General features: G+C 42.2%; 1 protein-coding gene across 3 annotated transcripts in view; it reads right to left on the bottom strand.

The window, feature by feature from the left end:
- plce1 (phospholipase C, epsilon 1) overlaps positions 1–21,839 on the bottom strand; it is a 124,407-nt gene that overhangs the window by 13,460 nt on the left and 89,108 nt on the right. For 2 of the 3 annotated variants that reach the window (XM_080454551.1, XM_080454553.1), the window contains 13 exons: positions 21,232–21,470; positions 20,771–20,832; positions 20,233–20,398; positions 19,459–19,566; positions 16,804–16,920; positions 14,928–15,086; positions 14,209–14,344; positions 13,631–13,672; positions 10,452–10,570; positions 8,420–8,537; positions 5,047–5,184; positions 3,043–3,339; positions 277–440 (listed from right to left, as the gene is read on the bottom strand). In XM_080454551.1, coding sequence (XP_080310677.1) covers positions 277–440; positions 3,043–3,339; positions 5,047–5,184; positions 8,420–8,537; positions 10,452–10,570; positions 13,631–13,672; positions 14,209–14,344; positions 14,928–15,086; positions 16,804–16,920; positions 19,459–19,566; positions 20,233–20,398; positions 20,771–20,832; positions 21,232–21,470 — 1,865 coding nt within the window. The remainder of the gene's footprint in view (positions 1–276; positions 441–3,042; positions 3,340–5,046; positions 5,185–8,419; positions 8,538–10,451; positions 10,571–13,630; positions 13,673–14,208; positions 14,345–14,927; positions 15,087–16,803; positions 16,921–19,458; positions 19,567–20,232; positions 20,399–20,770; positions 20,833–21,231; positions 21,471–21,839) is intronic. The other variant, XM_080454552.1, reaches the window with a different exon arrangement.

The following is a 21,839-nucleotide window of genomic DNA, read 5'->3' as shown; positions in this document are numbered from 1 at the left end:
TATGCAAACATGCAGTAAGTGCTTGTGTATAATGTACTTGCTAGCTTGCTTGTGCAAAATATATATATATATATATATATATATATTGGACCATATTTTGGAGTGTCAGCTACTGCTAGAAGATGATTACTCACATGAGTGAGTATGAACGCTGTGTAAACACATTCATTAATGCAGGAATAGGATGAAGTCATTTCTCAAATATTTTGGGATAAGTTTCAATTAGCAGATCTGGAGAGCACTCTGGACCGAAAGCCCACTGCAACGTGTCCTCACCGTGAGCGAGTAGACAGCAGGACTCATGTTCTCTACGTCCCTGTCCAGAGGACACAGCTGCTGGTACAGGGGACAGCCTCTGTCCCACAGCACGGCAGGCTTCAGGACATAGCCACAGCCACCGTTGGCCTCAAACAACGCTGCATTCAACTGCATCGGCAGGTCTGCAGACGAGGGAGAGAGAGAAGGAAAGAAAGGAGGAATCAAGATTTTCATTGTTGGATCTTATATACAAGTATACAAAAGTAAAATTCTTTGGTTTTGGTTCCACACAATTATAGCATCAATAACAACAGTATCATAGAGACAATAAATAATAGCAACAGCAGCAAGAAAAATTGCAAAGTAACTGTACATTTGTCATACTGTAGCACACTCTGGGGTGCTTGAAGGTGCTGTGTGCATTGTTCCTACTTCTAAATAGTATCTATATGGGTATATGCACACTGTGCAGTATGTAAGTATAAGTATCTATTTACATACTGTATGTGCATGTACATTTACATGTACAGTACATGCATACTGTATGTGCATTATGTTTGTGTGCAGTCTTGAAAAGAAAGAAAGAAAGAAAGAAATCGCTCAGAAGTCGCCCACCAAAAATAACAGATCTACAAGCTCAAAACGCACTGCGATGCAACACAATGTGAGCTTGTACATGTGCTATTTTCAGTGAGCGACACAATGCACACAACCAAGAATAAATGAGGGGTAAGAGTTAAATGTTATCTGTTAGCTCATGGAGACGACACAACACTGAATTCTCCTTAAAAACACTCATTGTTTTACTAAACTTTATCTCAAATTCCTGGGTTTTGTGTTTGGAAGACCGGGCGGGTGCGTTGGCTCTGGGTAATGGAAAAACATATCACTTTGCATTCAGGCACTGGAATATAAATCTGTGTATAAAATACTAAAAAGATTTAAAAAGGAGGAAAAAAAGAAAAAAAGAAGACACCCCGCACAGCGGTGCAAGCAGGAGGTCATGTAAGGGTGGCTCAGGAAACATAGCCTGTCTTTTTAATGATATTTATAGTGGTTAGGGGAGCAGTAGGAGATGAAGCCGTAGCTCACCGTGTCCAAAGCTAAAATGGAACCGTCATGGTACTTCCATGACTGTTAGAACATCAACAGCAACAGCCCGGGTGGGGTTTCCTTTAACCACAGCCCTATTCCGAATTTTTCTAAAATAGCCGATCTAAAGTTACTATTTTTGAAAAAATGTATTACAAACATTTATCTTTGGGAAATGTGTGACCATTTTCGCCTATAATGAAATACTGTAGGGCCATCAGGTTGAAAGAGGTTAAAAAAAGTTAAATTAGTGTATAAATTAACCAATTTAGACCCGAGGCCGATTTTAAAAACGTCTTCTAAATCCTAACCTAAGTTTTCAGAAAATCTTTACATTTTTTATTCAAAAGTTTAAAGAAAATTCCTGTTGCTTTATACATAGCAACATCTAAAATGACACAGAAGCTTTCCCGGTTTTAAAAGGTATAACAACGTATAGGCTTTCCCGGTCTTAACTGCTTAACTGCCAAAGACGTTTATAAACGTCTTTGGGCCTTCAGCTATTGCCTGCCAAAGACGTATAAAAACGTCTTAAAAAAAAAAAAAAAAAAAAAACTTTTTTCAAAAAACAAAAAATATCTAAAAAGATTTTCTAATTATTTATAATTGACACTCTTTCGATATTCCAAACGAATAAGGAGATAACAATTTCCAAAGATTTGCTGCTCCATCCACTTCAATGTTAAAATTGAAACGGACAAACAATTCAAAATGTTTTTTGGTTTGAAACTACTGGTTTTGAGCTATTTTCAAACATCAAACAACACATGACAACAAGGTCAAATTGACCTCGTTGACATTTGTGAAACCACACCTGAATCTCATCTGTGATTAGAAATTTTCTGGGGATCAATCATACTAGAGAAAAATATTCTGTGGCTATGCGAAAAGGTACCAAAATCGTTCAAAACCCTGGCAGAGGCTACAGACTTTTCTGAAAAACTCTGGCAGTCAATGTGTTAATAGGCTAAAGGACCACAGGCGTGGAGGACACCCTGTTGTTTTAGGATGAGTGTATTTTAGCGTATAATGAATCCCATGAAGGGATGACACATCACCTTTAAACCATTAAAGCCTCCCAGAGCTGCATTCATCTTTAGTTGAAAACCAAGACAACGGTTTTCACTCCAATACAAGATATTTAACATTTGAAAAAAGAAAGATTCATAGACCTGCAAAGTGATCATTGGCACGAAAGCAAAGCACATTATTGGCAACTAATTCTCTCATGAGTCATCAATAAGCCCTTCGCTTAGAAAACAAATAGTATGCATTTGAGGGTAGATTCATCTATGTTCGTGTAGCAATACTGTTGATTTCTGAATTGATATGATATGACGGCTTGGAAAGAAACTCTTCAAGCTTCAGAGGCAGGGCTGCACAGTACCACAGGCCAGAACAGAGCCTCTGTGTTGCCAGATGAGGTGTTGCCGAGTGAGGGTAGACAGGACCACAGCGATGTACTGTAGGGACACCGCCAGCAGTGATTCCTCAGTCTGAAAGCTTTGGTGCCAAAGTACACTGTGGTGAAATTACAAAAGAAAAACAAGCTTGAAAATTGCTTGTTATGACCATAGAAGACTGGACCGGCACCTTGGTGAGAAGAGGGTGAAAGAAACGGAAAGGAAAGGAAAAGTGTTGAGGGTTTTGTGTGTGTACGGGGATGCGGTGGATGATGGGGGTGTTCCTCACCATCGGTCTGGTAGTTGAGGGCCACCAGTTGAACCCCATGCAGCCAGAAGGGCAGGGGGTTGGGGTTAGCCGAGTCGATCCTGGTGGCAGCCGGGTAGGTCCTGAGCAGCTGGCACACCGTGTGCTGGATCAGCTTCTGGGAGAAGCGCCGGCACAGGCGCTTGGCGGCGTTCTCGTTGACGGAGGAGATGTGGTAGCATTTGGGCGTGCGGATGATGGCGCTGAGGGAGGCGGGGGTGTTGAGGATCGGCGATGTCTGCTGCTCCTCCCAGCTCAGCCGAAGACACTCGGCACCAGCTAGAGGAAGGGAGGATGGAGAATTTGTATTTATGTCTCTTCACTCATATCATTTCAAAATATTACAACATTTAAATCGATGATCATCTTCATCACTCATCTTCATCTTCATCACTCATCTAGATTACTCATTTTCATTTTAGATTAAGTCACTAATTGTACAGTCTTGACACTTTGTCTTAGATTTAGCATTGAAATATACAGTATCAAGCATAGCAAAGCATCCAATATACAATAGTATAAGCATGCAGTGCAATTATGTTGTATGCTTATACTATTGTATCTAACAAAAACGCTAATAAACAGCTGAGATTTTGTGATGGAAAAACGGGCTTCGCTGTTAGGTGCACATGGTAAGGGTCAATGGCTGTGTGCAAATTCAGATCAATTGCTTCAGCCACTGAGGAGAACCGGGCAGAACAATTTTGGCCTCACCACGACGACACCATGCACCCATGCACTACAGAGGTTTGTCAAATGATACGACTTTGTCAAATTATAGGAGGATTCAGTGGCTGTGTTGGGGTTGGTAAGCTTGTGCAGCATTGTGTTTTCCGGTTGTGATTGCTACACATCATCCTGATGGTTAGCTGACAATATACAGTCAGCTTAGCTAAGAGCTAACCATATCTTTGCACTAGAGAAAAGACAGGTTGATGCTCATATGTTTTATATTTTTTGAAGGGGTTTCATCGCTTCATGAGTGTGAAAGTGGACCAGTCAATCTTTCACTTCACAGAAGGGAAAGATTTCTCTCTGGAGATCATATTTCCAGAATAATTAATATTGTGGCCAAGTGATTGTAAAGGTTATTGTATTGTCTGTCTCTGACTCTGCTACTGTATTAATAAACTAATACAGTAGCTTGAGGCTTGAAGAAAGGATGGATCAGGATGTCGATGGCAACAAATCTTTAGCAAAAAACCACACTACTGATTCACGTTTTCAATTATGATATTTCCTTGGCTCAACCTTTACCCTTTGACGTAGAACCCTGTCTTAATGCATTACTATTAACTGACTGTATCAATAGCATCCGACCACAGTCTGTGTACAGCGATGCCCTGTGACCAGTGAGAGATTACTATTTGAAGAATGGAAAAGTGAACTCTGTTTTTCCCATGGAGGGGCATGGAGGTCAGCTTCTAAGTGGGTGTCCTGTCTTAGCCCTCTCCCACTGCCTTTTCCACTGAAAAAGCAACTGCACATGTATTTGTCCTTACAGTAACAGTATGTACCGTATACTTCTGTGTATGTGTGTGTGTGTGTGTGTGTGTGTGTGTGTGTGTGTGTGTGTGTGTGTGTGTGTGTGTGTGTGTGTGTGTGTGTGTGTGTGTGTGTGTGTGTGTGTGTGTGTGTGTGCGTGCGTGAGTGTACATGCCCCTTTTATGCTGTTTTATTGTTGTACTTTGATCAACTCTGGTCTTAAATGTGCTTTAAAATGTACTTGCCGTTTCCACTTTCCACTGAAAAAAGGAAATCAATGTATTTGTCCATATATAATTTATATATAGGTGTGTACATGCACACTCACTCACTCACTAGGCATGTACTGTACAGTAGCATATTTGCAGCATTCTATCGTCATCCAGATATTTTACACACGTTTGCATCTTTTACCGTTTCGCCCCCTTCCCAACAACCCACCCACTCTCAAACACACAAACACTTCCTCATAAACACACATCACTCTGTGGCCTTACGTACATTTCCCAGGGGTGCGGCTCTGAGTCATGACCTCCCCTGGTGTGTTGCCACGGGCTGGAGCTGTGCCAAATATGGACTTCCTGCTCTTCCCTCGGTCCTTCCCCCTGCCGGAGCCCGCCGGAGACAGTGTGGAAAGGCCTGCGTTCCCACACACACACACACAAATACACACACACACATAAAAACGTCTTTTGATGAAAGAGACGGCAAGACACAGAGACGGCAGGAAGAAAGTAGAATAGAGAGCAAGTCAACGTAGATTTATAGAAGACCCAAGTACAGTGAGGCGCACAATGACGACATGACAGGGAGGTTTTTATGGTCACGTCACCCCCCATCATTGCTTCAATGGCTGCTTGGTTTACAAGGAAATAAGCTTCAGCACAGCTTTGAACCTGATTTTCATTTCACCATCAATGTACTGTATATCTGCAGGCAGTGCCGGCGTGCCCTATAGGCGACCTAGGCATCTAGAGGGGGTCGCCGAAATGAAAAACGGGTGGTGTAGTATTCTGAATGACGACACTTGCGCAATCTGTATTCTATCACTCGTTTGCAAGTCACATCACTGTGTGGATGGGTGAATTAACCTTGTGATAGTGCCTGTCTGTCTGCTGCTTGGAACTGGGAGCCTGCGATGCAGCCTGGCTGCTGGCTGAGCTGCGGAGGGGGGAGGGGCGGATTTAGACCGACGAAGTCGCAGCGCACCTCTCCTCTCCTCTCTCCCACATTGTTGAACAGTTGATGCAATTAGTAAAACCAGTCAGTGACACACACTACGAAATGCTGGCCGGGGTGCGTCAGAGAAAGCTTGCCTAGGGCACAAATTGGGCTAGTTCCGGGCCTGTCTGCAGGATAATTTCAATGTACACCTGAATACAAATCTCTTGTCCTCTCTCTATGGTTCATTCATCTCTGGCTTTCTCTTCCTTTATGCCACTCTCTTCCGCCATTCTTCCCTCCGACTGTAATTTCTCTGTTCTTACTGTCTGCCTGGCCCCCACTCTCTCTCCCTCTTTCTATCTCCTCCCCTCTCTCGCTTTTACTCTCAGTCCTCTCTACCGTAAACAAATAAAATCAGAAGTGGAAACACAAGCGGGTTTATGTGGCCAGACATCACATAAAGGAAGGATATGGATTAGAGAAGGACACATAGTGATATCACATTGAGCAGGAGCAGTAAGAGGGTCCACTAAAATTAGTTACTAGCATCAAAATCAGTTTAACCACTTTAAACCTATACATAGGTTCAGGTTATATACTGTAGGTTAGGGCTAAAAGCAAGCTCACAAAGCATCACAATGCGACACATTGTGAGCTTGTAGATCTGCCTTGTCGAACAATCTTGAAAGAATTGGATACATTTTGAATATTTTTTAAACATTTTAACAGCACAAATCTTGCATGGGGATCCATGGCACAAAATATGTTCTAATGGGGGTCCATGGCCATACATAATCCTTGACATGAATAGGTTTGAGAACCACTGGTCTAAAATAGCAGACCGTATACAGTATAAGGGCAGCAAAGGCACAAGAATAAATCCACTTGGCCGGAATACTTTGTGGACACGTGGCCCTTTTAATGTCATACTTGTGAGCCATGACCTAGATTTTGACAAACACTCAAATTATGCACAGTATGTGACCTCCAGCTCTTTCTATAGCATTGTTCCAAGACTACAGTAGGAGTGTGCATTTATCTTTTGAATAATGGAAAAGTTAACTGTATTTTTCCCATGGTGGGTTGGAGGGTGCGGGTCAGAGATGTCACGGGCTAAGTGCGTGTCCTTGTGGGAGAAGAATGGAGTGTTATATAGGGACGCTATAAGTCAAACATTTTGAAAGGATGTAAAGAGCAATACAGAATATATGCCACTTCTTTACAGACGCGTAGAAGAGGATCATAGCTGATCATGGCTACTGCTATGAGAGTACAGAAAAACTATCACATGTGCTTGGATACACAATACAGGCAGAGGTGAGCTCTGCTGACAAGAGTTTAAAGAATCAAGGATGGGTGCAGACTCACAGCAAACGGTCTTAAGAAACAATCTGCACTTACAGAAGTTTTTTTTGCGTTTCGGTCCCTCAGGCCTTCATAAAAGTTGACGCTCATGAAGGCCTGAGGGGCTGAAACAAGTCCTGTTTGCTGCTGCAGTAAATTAAAAAAGCAGAATACTTCTTCTGGGAGTGCGGATTGTTTATTTCAGGGTCCCCACACATCTTTAGCAATGAATTTCCAAAACTTTTCCAAAACTTTTCCAGAATATTTAGCCCAATTTCCAGGCCTATATAACAACCATTCAGCGCAATAATGTGTCTCTTACTCCTATGTACAATGCCCAAAAATAGCTAGTGTAGCAAAAATAAAGCATAGAATGGTACAATTACATTCAAAATTTCGTGCAAAATTAGGGCATAGCTCACTGGAATACAAGACTCATTATGGCATCCTTATGACTTATTTTTTTTAAATAATATTGCCTTGCATTTGCCCCATTTATGAATTTAAAAGTAATGAAGGATGCAAGGATGTTTTAAATTACACTTTTGTTGTAGGTTTTCCTATGTTTTTCCTATTAAGTTTTCAACAAGAGGATACTGTCAGACACGAGGAGGGATGAACATAATTATGTAAAACAAATCAAGAGTGGTAAACTTAAAGTGCCATTTATTTTAGGATCAGTACAGTATCCGGCTAAGATTTGTGGCATAACTTGCAGCCAGCTCTATTCGGGTCCTCTTCTCGCTTTACCCAGTCTTTAAACTTTTCATTTGTAAGCCACAAATTATTAAACAAACATTTCCCTGGCATTGTGGATCATACTACTAGTTCATCCGATATATTTTAACTGCGTTCGTTTACGCTTCACCGACTATTCACATGTTGCTCGCAATTGTTTGTTGGGACAGCAAACACACAACCTGCACAAGTTGCCAGGTTGGTGTCACGTGACAAACAAACAGCTCTACAAGCTAACTACTCATCATGCTGCAGCACGTTGTGAGCTTGTAGCTCTGTTATTTTTATCACGTGACCAACCTGGCACCCTATGCAGTGCAACCTAACAATTGAGACATACATTAGGCTGCAATCACACAGCCCGTTCGGCGAAAAACTACTTATGTTACATATTTTATGTAATGTTATACATGTTTATGAAAATGTTGTGTTAACAAAATCAATAGCCAAAAACAATGCATAGCCAAATATTTTTCCAGGACCCTTGATAAATTCCAGGACCTTTGATCAATTCCAAACCTTTTCCAGTACTGGATTTTTAAATTTTTTATTTCAAAATATTTCCAGGAATTTCATGACCGTGGGGACCCTGTTATTTAGATACTGTAGAGACAGACAGACGTCCTACCAGGGAATTTAACGGCCTGGCAGTAGATGATGAGATCGGACAGTTCCTGGGCAATCTGTCGACTCTCCTTCTTGTTCTGAGGGAGATAAAACTCCTCCCCGAGCTCCATGTCAAACACCTAGAGACAAAGATCACAGAATAAGTATTCACGCATGTAAGACACCTGTATTCTGGAGTCACTTGTTCTCCTGCTGACCTACAATAGGTTCTCCCTGCACAGTAAAACCCTGAGTGTCCCCATTATGTTTTCGCCATCAGCTTTCCTACCGTCTGTCTCAATAAAGACAAAAGGGGTGTGGACGGCACACTGTCTAAAAACACAGGTAACATAAAAGTAAAAGCTAAGGCAATGTGTGAGAGTGAGAAAATAACCAGCAGGGTTATCCGTTCAACGCTCACTTGCAGATTCCTATTCAAATTGCATTATGTGAATTATATCACAATAAATTATAAGTCACCTTTGACAAATACGCAAATGTCCACTCACTGTCAGACTGTGATATCATTGGTAAAATGTTAAAATGCATAGAGAGGGTGTAGTTATAGCAGGGTGTAGTTATAGCTGGCTTAGGGTGGAAGACAGGGTTAAACAACTAAAAATGGGACTGGTCTTCAAAATTGTAAATGCAAATTTGCCCGAAATGCCCCCTATACCCGCATATCTGTATAAATACCTCGAAAACGTTAGTGACACCCACAGCCACGAAACTAGAGGGAGCGTAAACAACAATCTGGTACCACCCACCCATAAAACAAACATGGGAAAATTCTCCTTCTATAGCACAGCCACCAAGGAATGGAATAGTCTAACCCCATCCCTCAAAAAATGCAGTTCGCTGGGCTCATTCAAAACAGCCCTAAAAACTCATCTTTCTGGAGGCCGAAAGAGGAGCTAGTACCAGTTTCCCTGTAGACAGACGACCCCCCCCCTCCTCTTTTTTGTACATATTTTGTATTTCCTCATGCTTTTTTTGTATATAATTTTTATTTTTCCATGCTTCCCCCCCCCCCCTTTTTTTTGTACATATATTATTTTTTATTTTTTCATGCTTTTTTTTGTACATAGTGGTATTTTTTCTGTATTATCTGTATTTTCATGTTGATTTTTGAACTGTTTGGTTGCTACTATATATGTCTATGAAATTAATTCAAGGACCCCAACGGAAACAAGTCCGCAAGGACTTTTTTGGCCGGACCTTTTAGACAAAAGCATTATAAATGTAACTGTGTTGTTTTACATTCTTTTGCCTAATAAAATTTTCAATCAATCAATCAATCCAGAGTTGATACTCAACCACCCCAGTACTTGAGTCAAGTACCACCAGTTAACCACTGGCCACAGTGTTATGTATCTGCAATAGTCTTCGCCAGTGTTCCAATGCTTTTTCCCATGGGGTTTTCACTTGATGGAGAAAACATGGACTGTAGGTAACATAAACCTGAGAGACTTTACAAATCTTGTTCTACAACATAAATCACAGCCGTTAATTGTGTGTGCAACACTGTCACGCTGGCGGCCTCCTCATTTGTCCTATCCTGTCAATGACAAGAAAACTTAAAAGCTAATTTATATCTTGTCAAATGATTGTGTCGGCAACAATTATTATTTCTATAATTATTTTCAAAGTGATGACTTAAAGGAGTAGTTCCCCAAAAAAATTACCTATTTTCTATCAATTACACACCCCATGAAGCCTCCATGAATTCAAGGCTTCATGGGGTGTGTAATTGATAGAAAATAAGTATTTTTTGGGGTGAACTACTCCTTTAACCTCTACACAGTAAAATCCTCAGTGTTAATTTATCCATTTGTAACTCTGAGATTGTACAAATGTAACCAAATGGACCCGCAAGGGTCCATTTGGTTACATTTGTACAATCTCAGAGTTAAATGAACACTCAGGAGGATTTTCCTGGGTAGCCTACCAGCTCCTGTATTGCCTCAAGTCGCTCGGGATGAGAGCATCGGATAAAGACGTCAGATCATTCAAATGACAGCAGAAAATCTCCCGGTCATTGTGGAATCTCTTACCTTCCCTTTGCTCTGGGTTGTGCTGTCTGACTTCTTCATTCTCTTCGGTATCTCATCGGCCGGCTGCTCTTCCTTATCTGCTGAGGTCTTCCCCTCTGGCTTATCCTCCAGGATGTTATCTAAAGACACCGTATACAATACAGCCGTTTATACAAAAGTACCAGCCATGATCAGACCTGAGTGAGTGGATCGAGGTGTTCAGTGACAGGAGAGGGCTGAACAGCTCCAAAGATGAGTTTGTGGCTAAAAAAGAACAAAATGTAATAATTTCTGCTTCTTGTTTTTTTTTTTGCAAGCTTGGCAAGCAGTATTATAGTACATGCACTTCAAAAGTGTCTTGTTTTAGGAATGTACTTTTTTTGCCGTTTTTTTCTTCTTTTTACCTCAAATAATGAGAAGACATTCTAGAACCATACAGCAGCAGGATAGGGTTCTTTCAGACTTCAGGGATTTCTTTCAGATGATTCATATGGGAGAATGCATTTCAGCAGCTTTGAACAATATACTGTACATAAAACTGTTGCTAAGGAAAATAAAAACATCTCATTTGACCCTCACTCACTCTTGATTGTCAAACTACCGCCAGTTATCTGTGGCGACTGGAATCCATGTCCCTGACCGCTTGCAAAATTTGCAAAAACATTTCCAAGCGAAAGCTCTTCTCAGCAATCCCAGGCAACTTCTGCGCACTGTAAACAGGACTAACAGTAAAGGCGCTTGACCCTCAGCTCCCATTCCTCCCACACATCTAACTGTTACCAAAGCTAAAAACTGCAAGCCATGCACGTATCAAATTCAAGATACAGTAGCAATCTATCAAATGAGAGTTGCTTAATTCCTGGAATCTGGATCCACTTCCTGAGAGTAGGGTATTGCAATAGAGTTGACCCTGAATCCGTCCTCCCCAAAGAGGTATTGGAGCAGGGTTTTGTCTAACATAGGGACCACACAGACACAGGGGCGCGCTGGTAGCTTGGTCCTTAACTCTATGTAAATACTTGCTAATTGATGTTGACCTTAAAACCTGTCTAGGGACTGCAGCCTGCGGTTCAGTGCAGTCTGTATATGCAGGCACTGCCTTGTTGGCTTTCCAGAAAGAAGAGCATTAGGGTTAGGAATTTGTGGCATGTCGCTGATGCTTTTATCAAGGATGAATTAAGAAAAAGGAACTGAATTGAAATGTCTTCTACCGTTGTCTTCTACGGCAGCCTACAGTTTAATTCCTACTGTACGTCACAACATCTGGGGCAAACAAAAATATGGAGTGCAAAGGTCAAGGCCAAAGTGCTCCGTGGATACTGCAGAAACCTTCTATCTCCGTATTTCCTGTTTTTATATATTTTCATAACCTAATGCCCTATTATATACTTTGTCGTACAACAGTGTCGTGCAAAAGTATCAAAAATAGACGATCTACAAACTCAACTCAAATAGGCGATCTACAAATAAAATAATTTGCATCAGTTTTGGACTTACAAGGTTTCCACCCGACGGTGACAAAATGCAGCGATTCTAGATTGAACACGTGATGGGAGAGGAGTGTAAGGTAAAGATAACAGCTATAGAGACAGGGAGAGTCAAGAGAGAATGCCCTGTTGAAAATTAAGTCCAGAGAGCGTTTGGCCTTTTTTGACTGGTCTAGTGGGCAAAATATCGGGCCAAGCTGAGGGCAGGGACTGGGAGATGGCTCTGACAGCACTGGGACAGGGGTAGTTTCCACTGGTTCTGTTGTTGTGTATAGGGGCAGCACAGGGCCTGAGAAACCAGATGGCTTTGTTTTGTTTCCCTGATGAGCCTGCCCAGCCGCTGGCGAGGTCACGGAAGAACACCACGGCACAGAAGAGAGCCGGAGAAGTGGGGGGTGTATTTACAGTAAAATATATCCATCCGTGTGTGTGTGTGTGTGTGTGTGTGTGTGTGTGTGTGTGTGTGTGTGTGTGTGTGTGTGTGTGTGTGAGAGAAAGCATGCATTCAGACATATCACAAACACATTGACCAATAAGCAGCCACCGTCCCTTGCCGACTCTCTATTTTGACACAAAACAGCACTTTTGTTTTCATTGCAATCAAATTTTGAGCAAAGAATTGATTGCTATCCAGTGAATACATCCACCCTTCTCCCCACCCTGCTGCTACCCTGCATTCATAGAAAAAAAACCTATTCCATCTTGAGGGTGGAGCGACAGTGAAGCAGATACTGTATACCAGCAACCGTGTTAAAGGGGAGGGATTCTACCATGAATGAATGCAACTGTATCAACTGTATCCGTTCTGGTAAAAAAGCATTGTGAGCTTGTAGATCGGCTATTTTTGGCAAAGAGATTTGTTGTAGACGAAAAAAGTGGTCAATGTACAGTTGCAACTCAAGTCCAGTTCTCTACGAAAGCGGATGCCTTGATAACAGCTTCCCAGGTCAGCTACACAGACACTCTCTAAGTGAGAAAACATGTGGGAACACTGACATGGACACTGTGGCCCGGAGCTATGCAGCAGTTTGGTATGGACAATGTCAGGTTTCACTCATCTGTCACAGAAAGAAGTGCTTGTCTCACCACCCATAGCAAAAAAAAAACTCTACATTTACAGAATATGAAAGACATAAGTACATTTAGCTTGTAGCTACTTTTTTCAAAATAGCTACAAGCTCACATCGCAATGTACTTAGTGCGCTGAGACATCAGTATATTCTGAATCACGTTAATGCTTCTTTACATTGAAGTTGAATTAGACGTTTAATGGATTTTGCATTGAAACAAAATAAATCTTTCAACTTGTCAAGGCATGGTTGCTATGTACAGTAGCTAGACCATCTGTGACCTGACAGTGTACATACAAGTTGCACAAAGCAAACAGCCAGTTTGTAGGTGCAGAGAAGAATTGGTAGGCTTGGTCCAGCAGGGATGCAGATTGTTAGCGCACACACCGCAGTGTTTCCCCTATACTCATGTGGGTGAGAGCAAAGAATGTCCATCACCTTAAAAGAACGTTTTGGTAATTTTCTCAAAAGGTCAAATTTACACTTCATCAGAATATGAATAATTTTAAGTGCTGCAACCATCAAAAGCCTAACTAAACCAAGGACAATACAACAATCAAATTACTCCTTAAGTTCCACTGCTACAAAACATTATAGGGGAAAGACTGTCACACAACAGACAGCGTCGGAGACAGAGATTTACCTTCCTGGCCATAGGAGGCAGTAGAGGCTGAGAGGACATCAGCTAAATAGAAAAGAGGCAAGATACAACAGTAGAGGAAGAGAGTCTGGATTTTAGTGTTAAAAGGACGGGCTGAAGAAAGATGAGAGAGAGAGAAAGTTTTACTGTCCAGTTTACTTCTAAATCTAACTGGATAAGAACATGACTAAAGACTTCACACAGTTTTAACCACATGAACCCTAGCATCCCTATTCTGGGACCAACATTCAGTGGAAATCAGATCTACAAGCTCACAATGTGTCGCAATGCGACATGTTGTGAACTTGTATTGGCTATTTTCAACAAGGGGTAAGAGATTTGGTGTAGAATAAAAAAAGGAGCGGACCAAATGTTGAGCCCAGGGGGACCCCGGTCAACTAAGTATATTGGGGTTTAAGTGGTTAAAGCAAACTCTATTTTAATTGGTGAATCTTGTTGATAACTTCCATGCCACGCCCCTACTGTGACCACTCAGAACCCCTCCCCCTAAGCATTCCATCGGTCGCTGCCGTTTTTGGAACTACACAAGAGGTGTCCGAAAGTCGAGCGGTTCTCCTTACCATCTGACAGAGACTCGTAGTCGTAATCGTACTCATCTTCCTCCTCTTCCTCATCGTCATTGGCGTGGTTGCCAGGCGAGGGAGCCGCAGGTGAGCCGTTGCTAGCCTGAGCCTGCATGTGGGCAAGCTGGTGGGCCTGAGGTGGAATGGGAGAAAGAGTGAGTAGTGTGTTTGTGTGATGGAAAGCAAAAGGGAGAAAATGTGTGTTTGTTTGTGTGTGTGTGTGTGTGTGACAGAGAATACAAGCAAGAACAAGAGTATGACTTCTAGTTTGAGGCTGGTAAACAGGCGTTAACGATGTTAACGCAGGTGTAAACAAATATCACCCGTCCCTGTTGAGATTCCCTGGTACAATAATGTGGATGTGGCCTTCCTAATCAATGAAGTATATAGTGTTTAAGTGGTTAATGTTGCCAACCTCAAACTAGAGGCCTTTGTGTGACAGAGTGAGAGGAAATGAGAGCATGCATGTCTGATAGATACAGGTCTTAATATGTACAATGATGTATACCTAGCACTCTATATGTTCTCTACTATATACACTGATGGAGTGTGTGTGTGTGTGTGTGTGTGTGTGTGTGTGTGTGTGTGTGTGTGTGTGTGTGTGTGTGTGTGTGTGTGTGTGTGTCACCTATTTCTCTATCATGTGTGTCTGCAAATGGACATACGGATATACATGTCCTCAAAATGGGTCAATCTGGACACTTAACACAGCCTACCTTCTGTTTGAGTATATCCACGGGGGCCTGGTGGGCTTTCAGCTTCTTGTTCTTGAGCAGGATCTTCCGTCTGAGCTGCAGCGGTGACGGCAGGAGGGGGTCATCACTGAAGTCACTCTCAAAGAGGAAACGCGTCACCAGACGTTCTCCGCAGACCGTCTGGTAAACAAATACACACAACGGTGATTAAGATGGACGCACGTTGACAAATGTCATATGGGGAGGAGAGGAGAGGAGAGGAGAGGAGAGGAGAGGAGGGCGCCCGCTGGCCTAACGTTCCAGGCGCATACCACATATAGGCTCTAATGCAGCGTGTCGCGGGTTCGAATCCCGATCCCGACGACCTTTGTTATGTCTCCCCGTTTCCTGTCAATCTCCCCTGTATACTATAAATAAAGGCAGAAAAGCCCCCAAAAAAGCCTTCTCTCTCTTTAGAGAGAGAAGAGAAGAGAAGAGTCAAGGTTTCTATACTGTTCTCATGAGCATGGGAGGCATCCATCCTCCGTTAAGAGAAAATGAAAGTGTCCTTATCAAAACAAAAGGGCACTACAAAATAAACATCCCCTGTGGTGATGTGAACTGACCTCTCAATCTCAGGATACAAAAAAAACGTTCTCAACATAAGAGGCATTTTAGACATTATCAGAATGCTTAGAAGTCCATCTCTCCTCCATCTATACAGGGTGGAATGCTGGGAAGCTGTCTAAGATGAAAGCAGAGTGATATCCCATGACGTACAGTGTATCAGACTTATACCCAGATGTCTTTGGCTTTTTACAAAGGTGTGGAGGTCTAAAATAACATTCACATTTACCCTCAATTATGATAATCCAGAGTTCCTGCCCGGAGCGTCAGATGCTGGCATTCAGCAATGGGAAAATAAAGGTATAAACAAATTGGGATATGTATTTTTAAATAATAATTTAATGACATTTGAACAGTTGATACAGACAAACCAGCTCCCAGAACAAGACTGGAAGACGAAAAGGTGTCATTTTCAAGATGGCGTCCATGATGGCTATCACAAGCTTAAAATCTCCAATACTATTCAACCTAGAAAGGTCGTTTTGGTGTCTAACCCTAGGTTTTAAGTTCTCAATGAATGTGGCTGAATCAGTGAAATTAACATCAGATAATTATTTATTGACAAATATGGCGTCCATCCATGATGGAGAGCACCCTTGTGGTTCTGTGGGATTATAAAATCACTATTTAAACTGGTCCAAACTACTGTATAACTTCGATGATTTCAGTGACACAAAGAAATTATTTTCATTCTTAATACAGCACACTGAAGAATACAAGAATACTATTTATTTAGGTTTTTGTTTGTTCCTTAACACATTCCATGCCAGAGTTTAATATCATAATGTACTCACCAGTGCCAGCGATTTATTGTTTTTTTCACGTCGCCACAGACATCGCTAAATCCGTTAAAATCACGCGTTCAACTGTTTGTAAACACACAGGGGATCTGTGTGAAACGGCCAGCGAAAACCGTTTCGAAATCCGATCCGCCATCTTGAAGCTACAGCGGTTTCATCTAAACAGCGATCAGCGATGAGAAAAGCAACAACCGAGAAAATCGACTTTTAATTTCCGGTTTAGAGTGGAAGCGGATGGGATCCGGAATTTCCGGATCCCAGATAATTCCGTTTCCGGTGGTGCTACAATGAAATGTGTCGTGGCGAACGAGGCCTACAATGAAAAGTCAACCTTGTGAGTAAAAAAAAAAAAAACTTTGTGTATATCTGCGCAATTAAGTAGGTTCGCGTAGATCTACGCGACTGGCACTCAATGTGTTAAACTGTTCTGGTCTACAGGGTCTGATCAAGTAGTGTACAATATGAGACTGCAGATGTAGGAACATCCTTACCTTAAAGATCTCAGCCATCTTGCGCTGCTGAGGCAGGGAGCAGTGGTTCTCTATTGAGAGGACGACGGGCATGTCAGAGTTGACAAACGCAGAGCGGTTTATGGCCTCCACCACATCCTACAGTCAGGAGAAGAAAGGAAATGAGATAGATGTATTAACATTAACCACTTAAACCTTACCGTATGTGCTTTGTTGACCAGAGTCCCCCAGGGGTCAATACTGTACTAGGCCCCCTCCTTTTTTCCCTTCTACACAGTAAGTATCTTCGCCAAAAATATCCGATTTACGAGCTTGTAGATCGGCTGTTTTTGCCTAATATTTGTCCCAGTATAGGGATGTTAGGGTTCATGTGGTCAATCTAATATTAGATCCTCTCTGTCACATTCAGTGTCATTGTCAAGAAACATTCCTCATGCAAAAATTCACCACTGAAACCAATGCTGAGTGAATTCTCCAACTGGGAGATTATTACTAATGTAAATTAGTAAAAAAGTTGTTGTTACATTTAACTCTCTCAGTGCCAAGAGTATTTTCATAAAGTACTCCCCCAGTGCCAGCAATTGGTTTTTTTTTTTTTCGTTTTTTTTGTAATTTTTCATTCAAATAAATGATCTGATTGGGTTTTTAAACCCATAATACAGTTCTACCAGTAGAGAGCAACAAATCGACACATTGATGATCTCGCTGGCTCACTCGCCCCCTCCCAAACAGGCTCACGTCACATCCGGTCATAACCGGATGTTGACATTTTTGACAATCGTTGGGCTAAATTACGATGTGATACACGACTACGATGACTGATCGTCACCCAGACCAAAGAGAGTAGACGTGGACCTCTCCGTTTGTTTTTTATACCGTGTGAAAAAACGTGACTTTCCCTATTCTGGCCGAAAATGACCGCGGGAAAAATATGAGAACCGGAAACGGAATCTGCGTCATGAAACCGGAACCCAATGAGTCTGAAGGAGTCAGGAAGCGAAAGTGATCATGAAAAATAAACAGAATAGCGCGACCACAGTCAAAAGTAAAAACTCGGGATTTCTCGTGCTGGCACTGAGGGCACTCGGGAAAAACTCGGGATATCTCGGGGCGTGGCACTGAGAGAGTTAACTTCTGACTGTATACAGTCAGAAGAACATTGACTACGTAGTCAATGTTTAAGGTCATGGAAATTGCATAACATACCCATACAGTATGACAGAGATTCCATAACAGACTTGGCAATATATATATATATATAATATATAATACACGTGTACCATTTAGTCCAAACTCTCATGACATAAAACTAAGTAATGGTGATGTTTCCCTCCAGGAGGAACGTAGCTGGTGAACAGACATCACTGGACATGCATTCAAAAGATCCTCATTTGTTTGGTCTAACAACTCCACAATGGAATTAGTGCTTGGACTGAAGTGAATTCTTCCATGGGTAGAGAGTGGAAATGTTTCCTGTTGGCGTACATTATATAGTGCCAGGGACATACTGAAAGCCCTGAATTAATTGCATCCTGTGTGTGTGTGTGTGTGTGTGTGTGTGTGTGTGTGTGTGTGTGTGTGTGTGTGTGTGTGTGTGTGTATGTGTGTGTGTGTGTGTGTGTGTGTGTGTGTGTGTGTGTGTGTGTGTGTGTGTGCGCACACGTGCGTGTGTGTGTGTGTGTGTGTGTGAGAGAGAAAGAGATAAAGATCCATCCATTTCTGGAAAGTCTCCCAACTGTAACCACTTGAACCCTAGCATCCCTATTCTGGGCATGCCATAATAGGCGAACATTCAGGGAACATTCATGCAAAAATCGCAGATCTACAAGCTCACAACGTGTTGAATTGGCCATTTGAGAGATTTGGCTTTGACAGGGAAAAACAAGGCATGCCCCAAGACCCCTGAGGGAACCCGGTCAACGAAGGTTAAAGTCATTTAAAGTCATCAAGTCAGAGGCAATAATTCAAAAGCACATCTCTCAGCTCATAAATCTATTTTTTGGTCTTCCTGATAGTATGAAAGAATCCAAAAATGTTTCCTTTCCTTGCCGGCACTGACTGTCTAACAGACACAATCAATGTGGTCATGTTATTTTGGAGTGATACTTTAAAGCTGATTAATAGAGCTCTGGAAGGCTTTTAGGAAAAGTGATACAGTGTCATCCAATTCATGTGATTCATTATTACCTCCTAGGAGACAAACTGATCCTAAAAACAACAAGTTGGCGGATCCAGGCCCTTCTCCATCCTGTGGGCTTCTCATCTTTACACTGGAACAGCTTCTTCTTTTTATTTTTTTTAATGATAAAAAAGTTATTCCCAAGACCCTGACATCCCTATTTTGGGCACATTTTCAACATTGTTCAAATGTTTTTCATTTTAACAAAAACAGCAGATCAACAAGCTCTATGCTTGTTGATCTGCTCTCTTTATTGCATAGTGCACTGGAGATAGAGAGCTAAAGAGAGGTCCTGAACCAGATTCGAACCAAGGATGTCACAATGCATGGCACCCCCCCTACCTGTAGTATACAATCTAGCAGATCTAACAGATTTTTTATTTTTGCCGAATATATCTACTTGACTGGTGGCTCACCCTGTTGCTGGCCAACTAGACTTCATGCCACCTAAGGCCAACAACAAACCTGAATGTCCCCCCCACCCCCCCAGCACTAACCTTGAAGGGAATCTTGGTGGTGAGGGTGTGTCCGTGGTAGATGATGGGCATGCCGTCATCTCCATCCCAGCAGTCCAGCTCTACGCTCCGACAGCCCTGCAGCAGCACCTAGGCAACCGTCACATCCCATAATAAGATAAAACAGCACTGGGGAGATGATATGATGGTCAGGAGGCTCACACAAACATCAGGGGGAAAAAACACAAAACTCCCTGGAGAATTTATGTGGGGTTATGTGACCACGGGAAAACTGAAATCCTGAGAAAGGGAAAAGATCTTACATCGTTGACTCAGGGAAGAATCTTCATGCTAGGAATTATATTAAAAATATCATCAAAGAAAGAGCACGCCTGCTTGCAATTATCCTACATCACTACTACAGTGGTCAGTGCAGACCAGCAGGGATTCCCAAACCTTTTCAGCTCAAGACCCAAAAAAAGAAATGTTCTGTTTCCCATACAAAATTACATAATGAATTAATCACTTAAGACCTATTTAAAAATAGTTAAACGAGCCTATTTAAAAGCTCACAGTGCATTGGTGCGTTGTGAGCTTGTAGATCAGCTGTTTTGTCTATTTAAAAAAATTGTTAAATATTACGTAAGAAAGAGGCAAACATTATGAAAATAGCCGAACTACAAGCTCACAACGCCTCCCATGTGCTTGTCAGGGTGGGGGGTCCCCAGTAAAAAAATATGATTATTTTGGGAGGTCGCTGCCTGATAAGTTTGGGAACCCTTGCCATAATGAACAGTGAGCGACTGACAGACTCACATGACTGTACAGTTCCACAGAGGACTCTCCTTTCAGCTGGTGTCCAGTCAGATAGGTGTTGTGGGACGACTCCACGTAGTAGTAGGACATGGGGTACTGGAGCTCCTCCGGATTCACCTGGGACTCCTCGTTACGCGACGCAAAGTTGTCCTTGTCCATCAGGTACCTGCTCAGAAGAGAGTGCCGGTCAGGGTTGGTACACCGTGAGGGTTCAATTAAAAGCACAGAAATGGGTGGTAATGATGACTGAAGAAATGTTTCAATAATATACAGTAAATTATAAGGATGGGAATCAAGAATCGTTAACTCTGAGAATCGACATTGTATGGCCCTGAACTTATCAATATCTCTTATGATGATTTTCTGTCAGTTGCTTATAAAACGATGATGCCATTACTGAAACTTTACAGGAATCAATAAGGGAATAGATAAAGAATCAGACTGATTAACAAATCACAAATGGCATTGGTATCGATAAAATCAAATTCCCATCCCTATTGAGTGTTCATTTCACATTAATTGAACGTGGTTATAATACCTAGCGAAGCCCTCAAATGACATCCAGCCCATTTGGCGCATGCTTGATGAAGGCTCAAATTTCTGGAGGAGAAAAAAAACAAATATGATGTTTCATCAATACTATTGATCAGCTCTGATTCTTTCCTTCCTCCGTCTCAGGTTCCATACATTCTACCTGCTATCCATCATCTGTTCACACTCTCTTCCCATGTTACTGTATCAGTCCTTCACTCATCCCCCTCTACCCCCTTTCTCTGTCTCCATTCATCCCTTCTTCCATTGTTTTTATTCTCGTTGCCTCTCTCCTCGATCCATACCCGAATTCCATTTGGTAGGTGCGGTTTACCTCCATCCATCCATCCATCCATCCCACCAACCAACCATCCATTCCCACTCTCTTCCTTCATCCATCCATCCCTCCATTTAACCAAAAAACCATCCATCCAATCGTCTCTCTAGTCCTTTGCAGACCACGCCTACCTGTATGATACTGAGTATCTCATCGTAGCTCAGGTGTTCCCTCTGGCAGTTGACGAGGAAGTCGTTAAGCTGAGGGATGGCCAGTCCCAGGACGCCCAGCGACGCGTTCTCCACCCCCGTCCCGTTGGTCACTATGCTGGCGGCGGCGATGGCGTCCGAGATCTGCTTCTGGTTGTCGGACATCTGCTGGCGCGTGCGGATGAACAGGCCCAGGTCAGAACCGTTACGGGTTAGTAGGTCTGGAAGGGGGGGGACACAGTGGAGGAGCGAGAGACAAGGAGCCAGGGAGAAGGGAAGAGAGGAGGTGAAGGAGAGAAGGGGGCAATCAAGGGAATACAAATCAGAGTATAAGAAAAACATGTCTCGGTGTGACCACTGCATGTGTATATGCCCGCGTCAGTATATGTCTATAATAATTACATGTGTGAATGTGTCTGTGACTCTATGTCTACTGTGTGTGTGTGTATGCCTACAGCATATACTGTAATGTCTGCTTTATGTGTGTACTGTATACGTGTCTGTATATTGTAAATGTTAACCCATTAAAACCGGGAACGCATCTGTGTAACCACATTTTATACATCTTTGAATATACGAAAATATTTTGT

The sequence above is a fragment of the Gymnoscopelus braueri genome (assembly GCF_963280865.1).
Source record: "Gymnoscopelus braueri genome assembly, chromosome: 17".
Taxonomy (NCBI): domain Eukaryota; kingdom Metazoa; phylum Chordata; class Actinopteri; order Myctophiformes; family Myctophidae; genus Gymnoscopelus; species Gymnoscopelus braueri.
The sequence above is the reverse complement of the archived record's forward strand: the minus strand, read 5'-3'. Positions and strand labels throughout refer to the sequence as shown.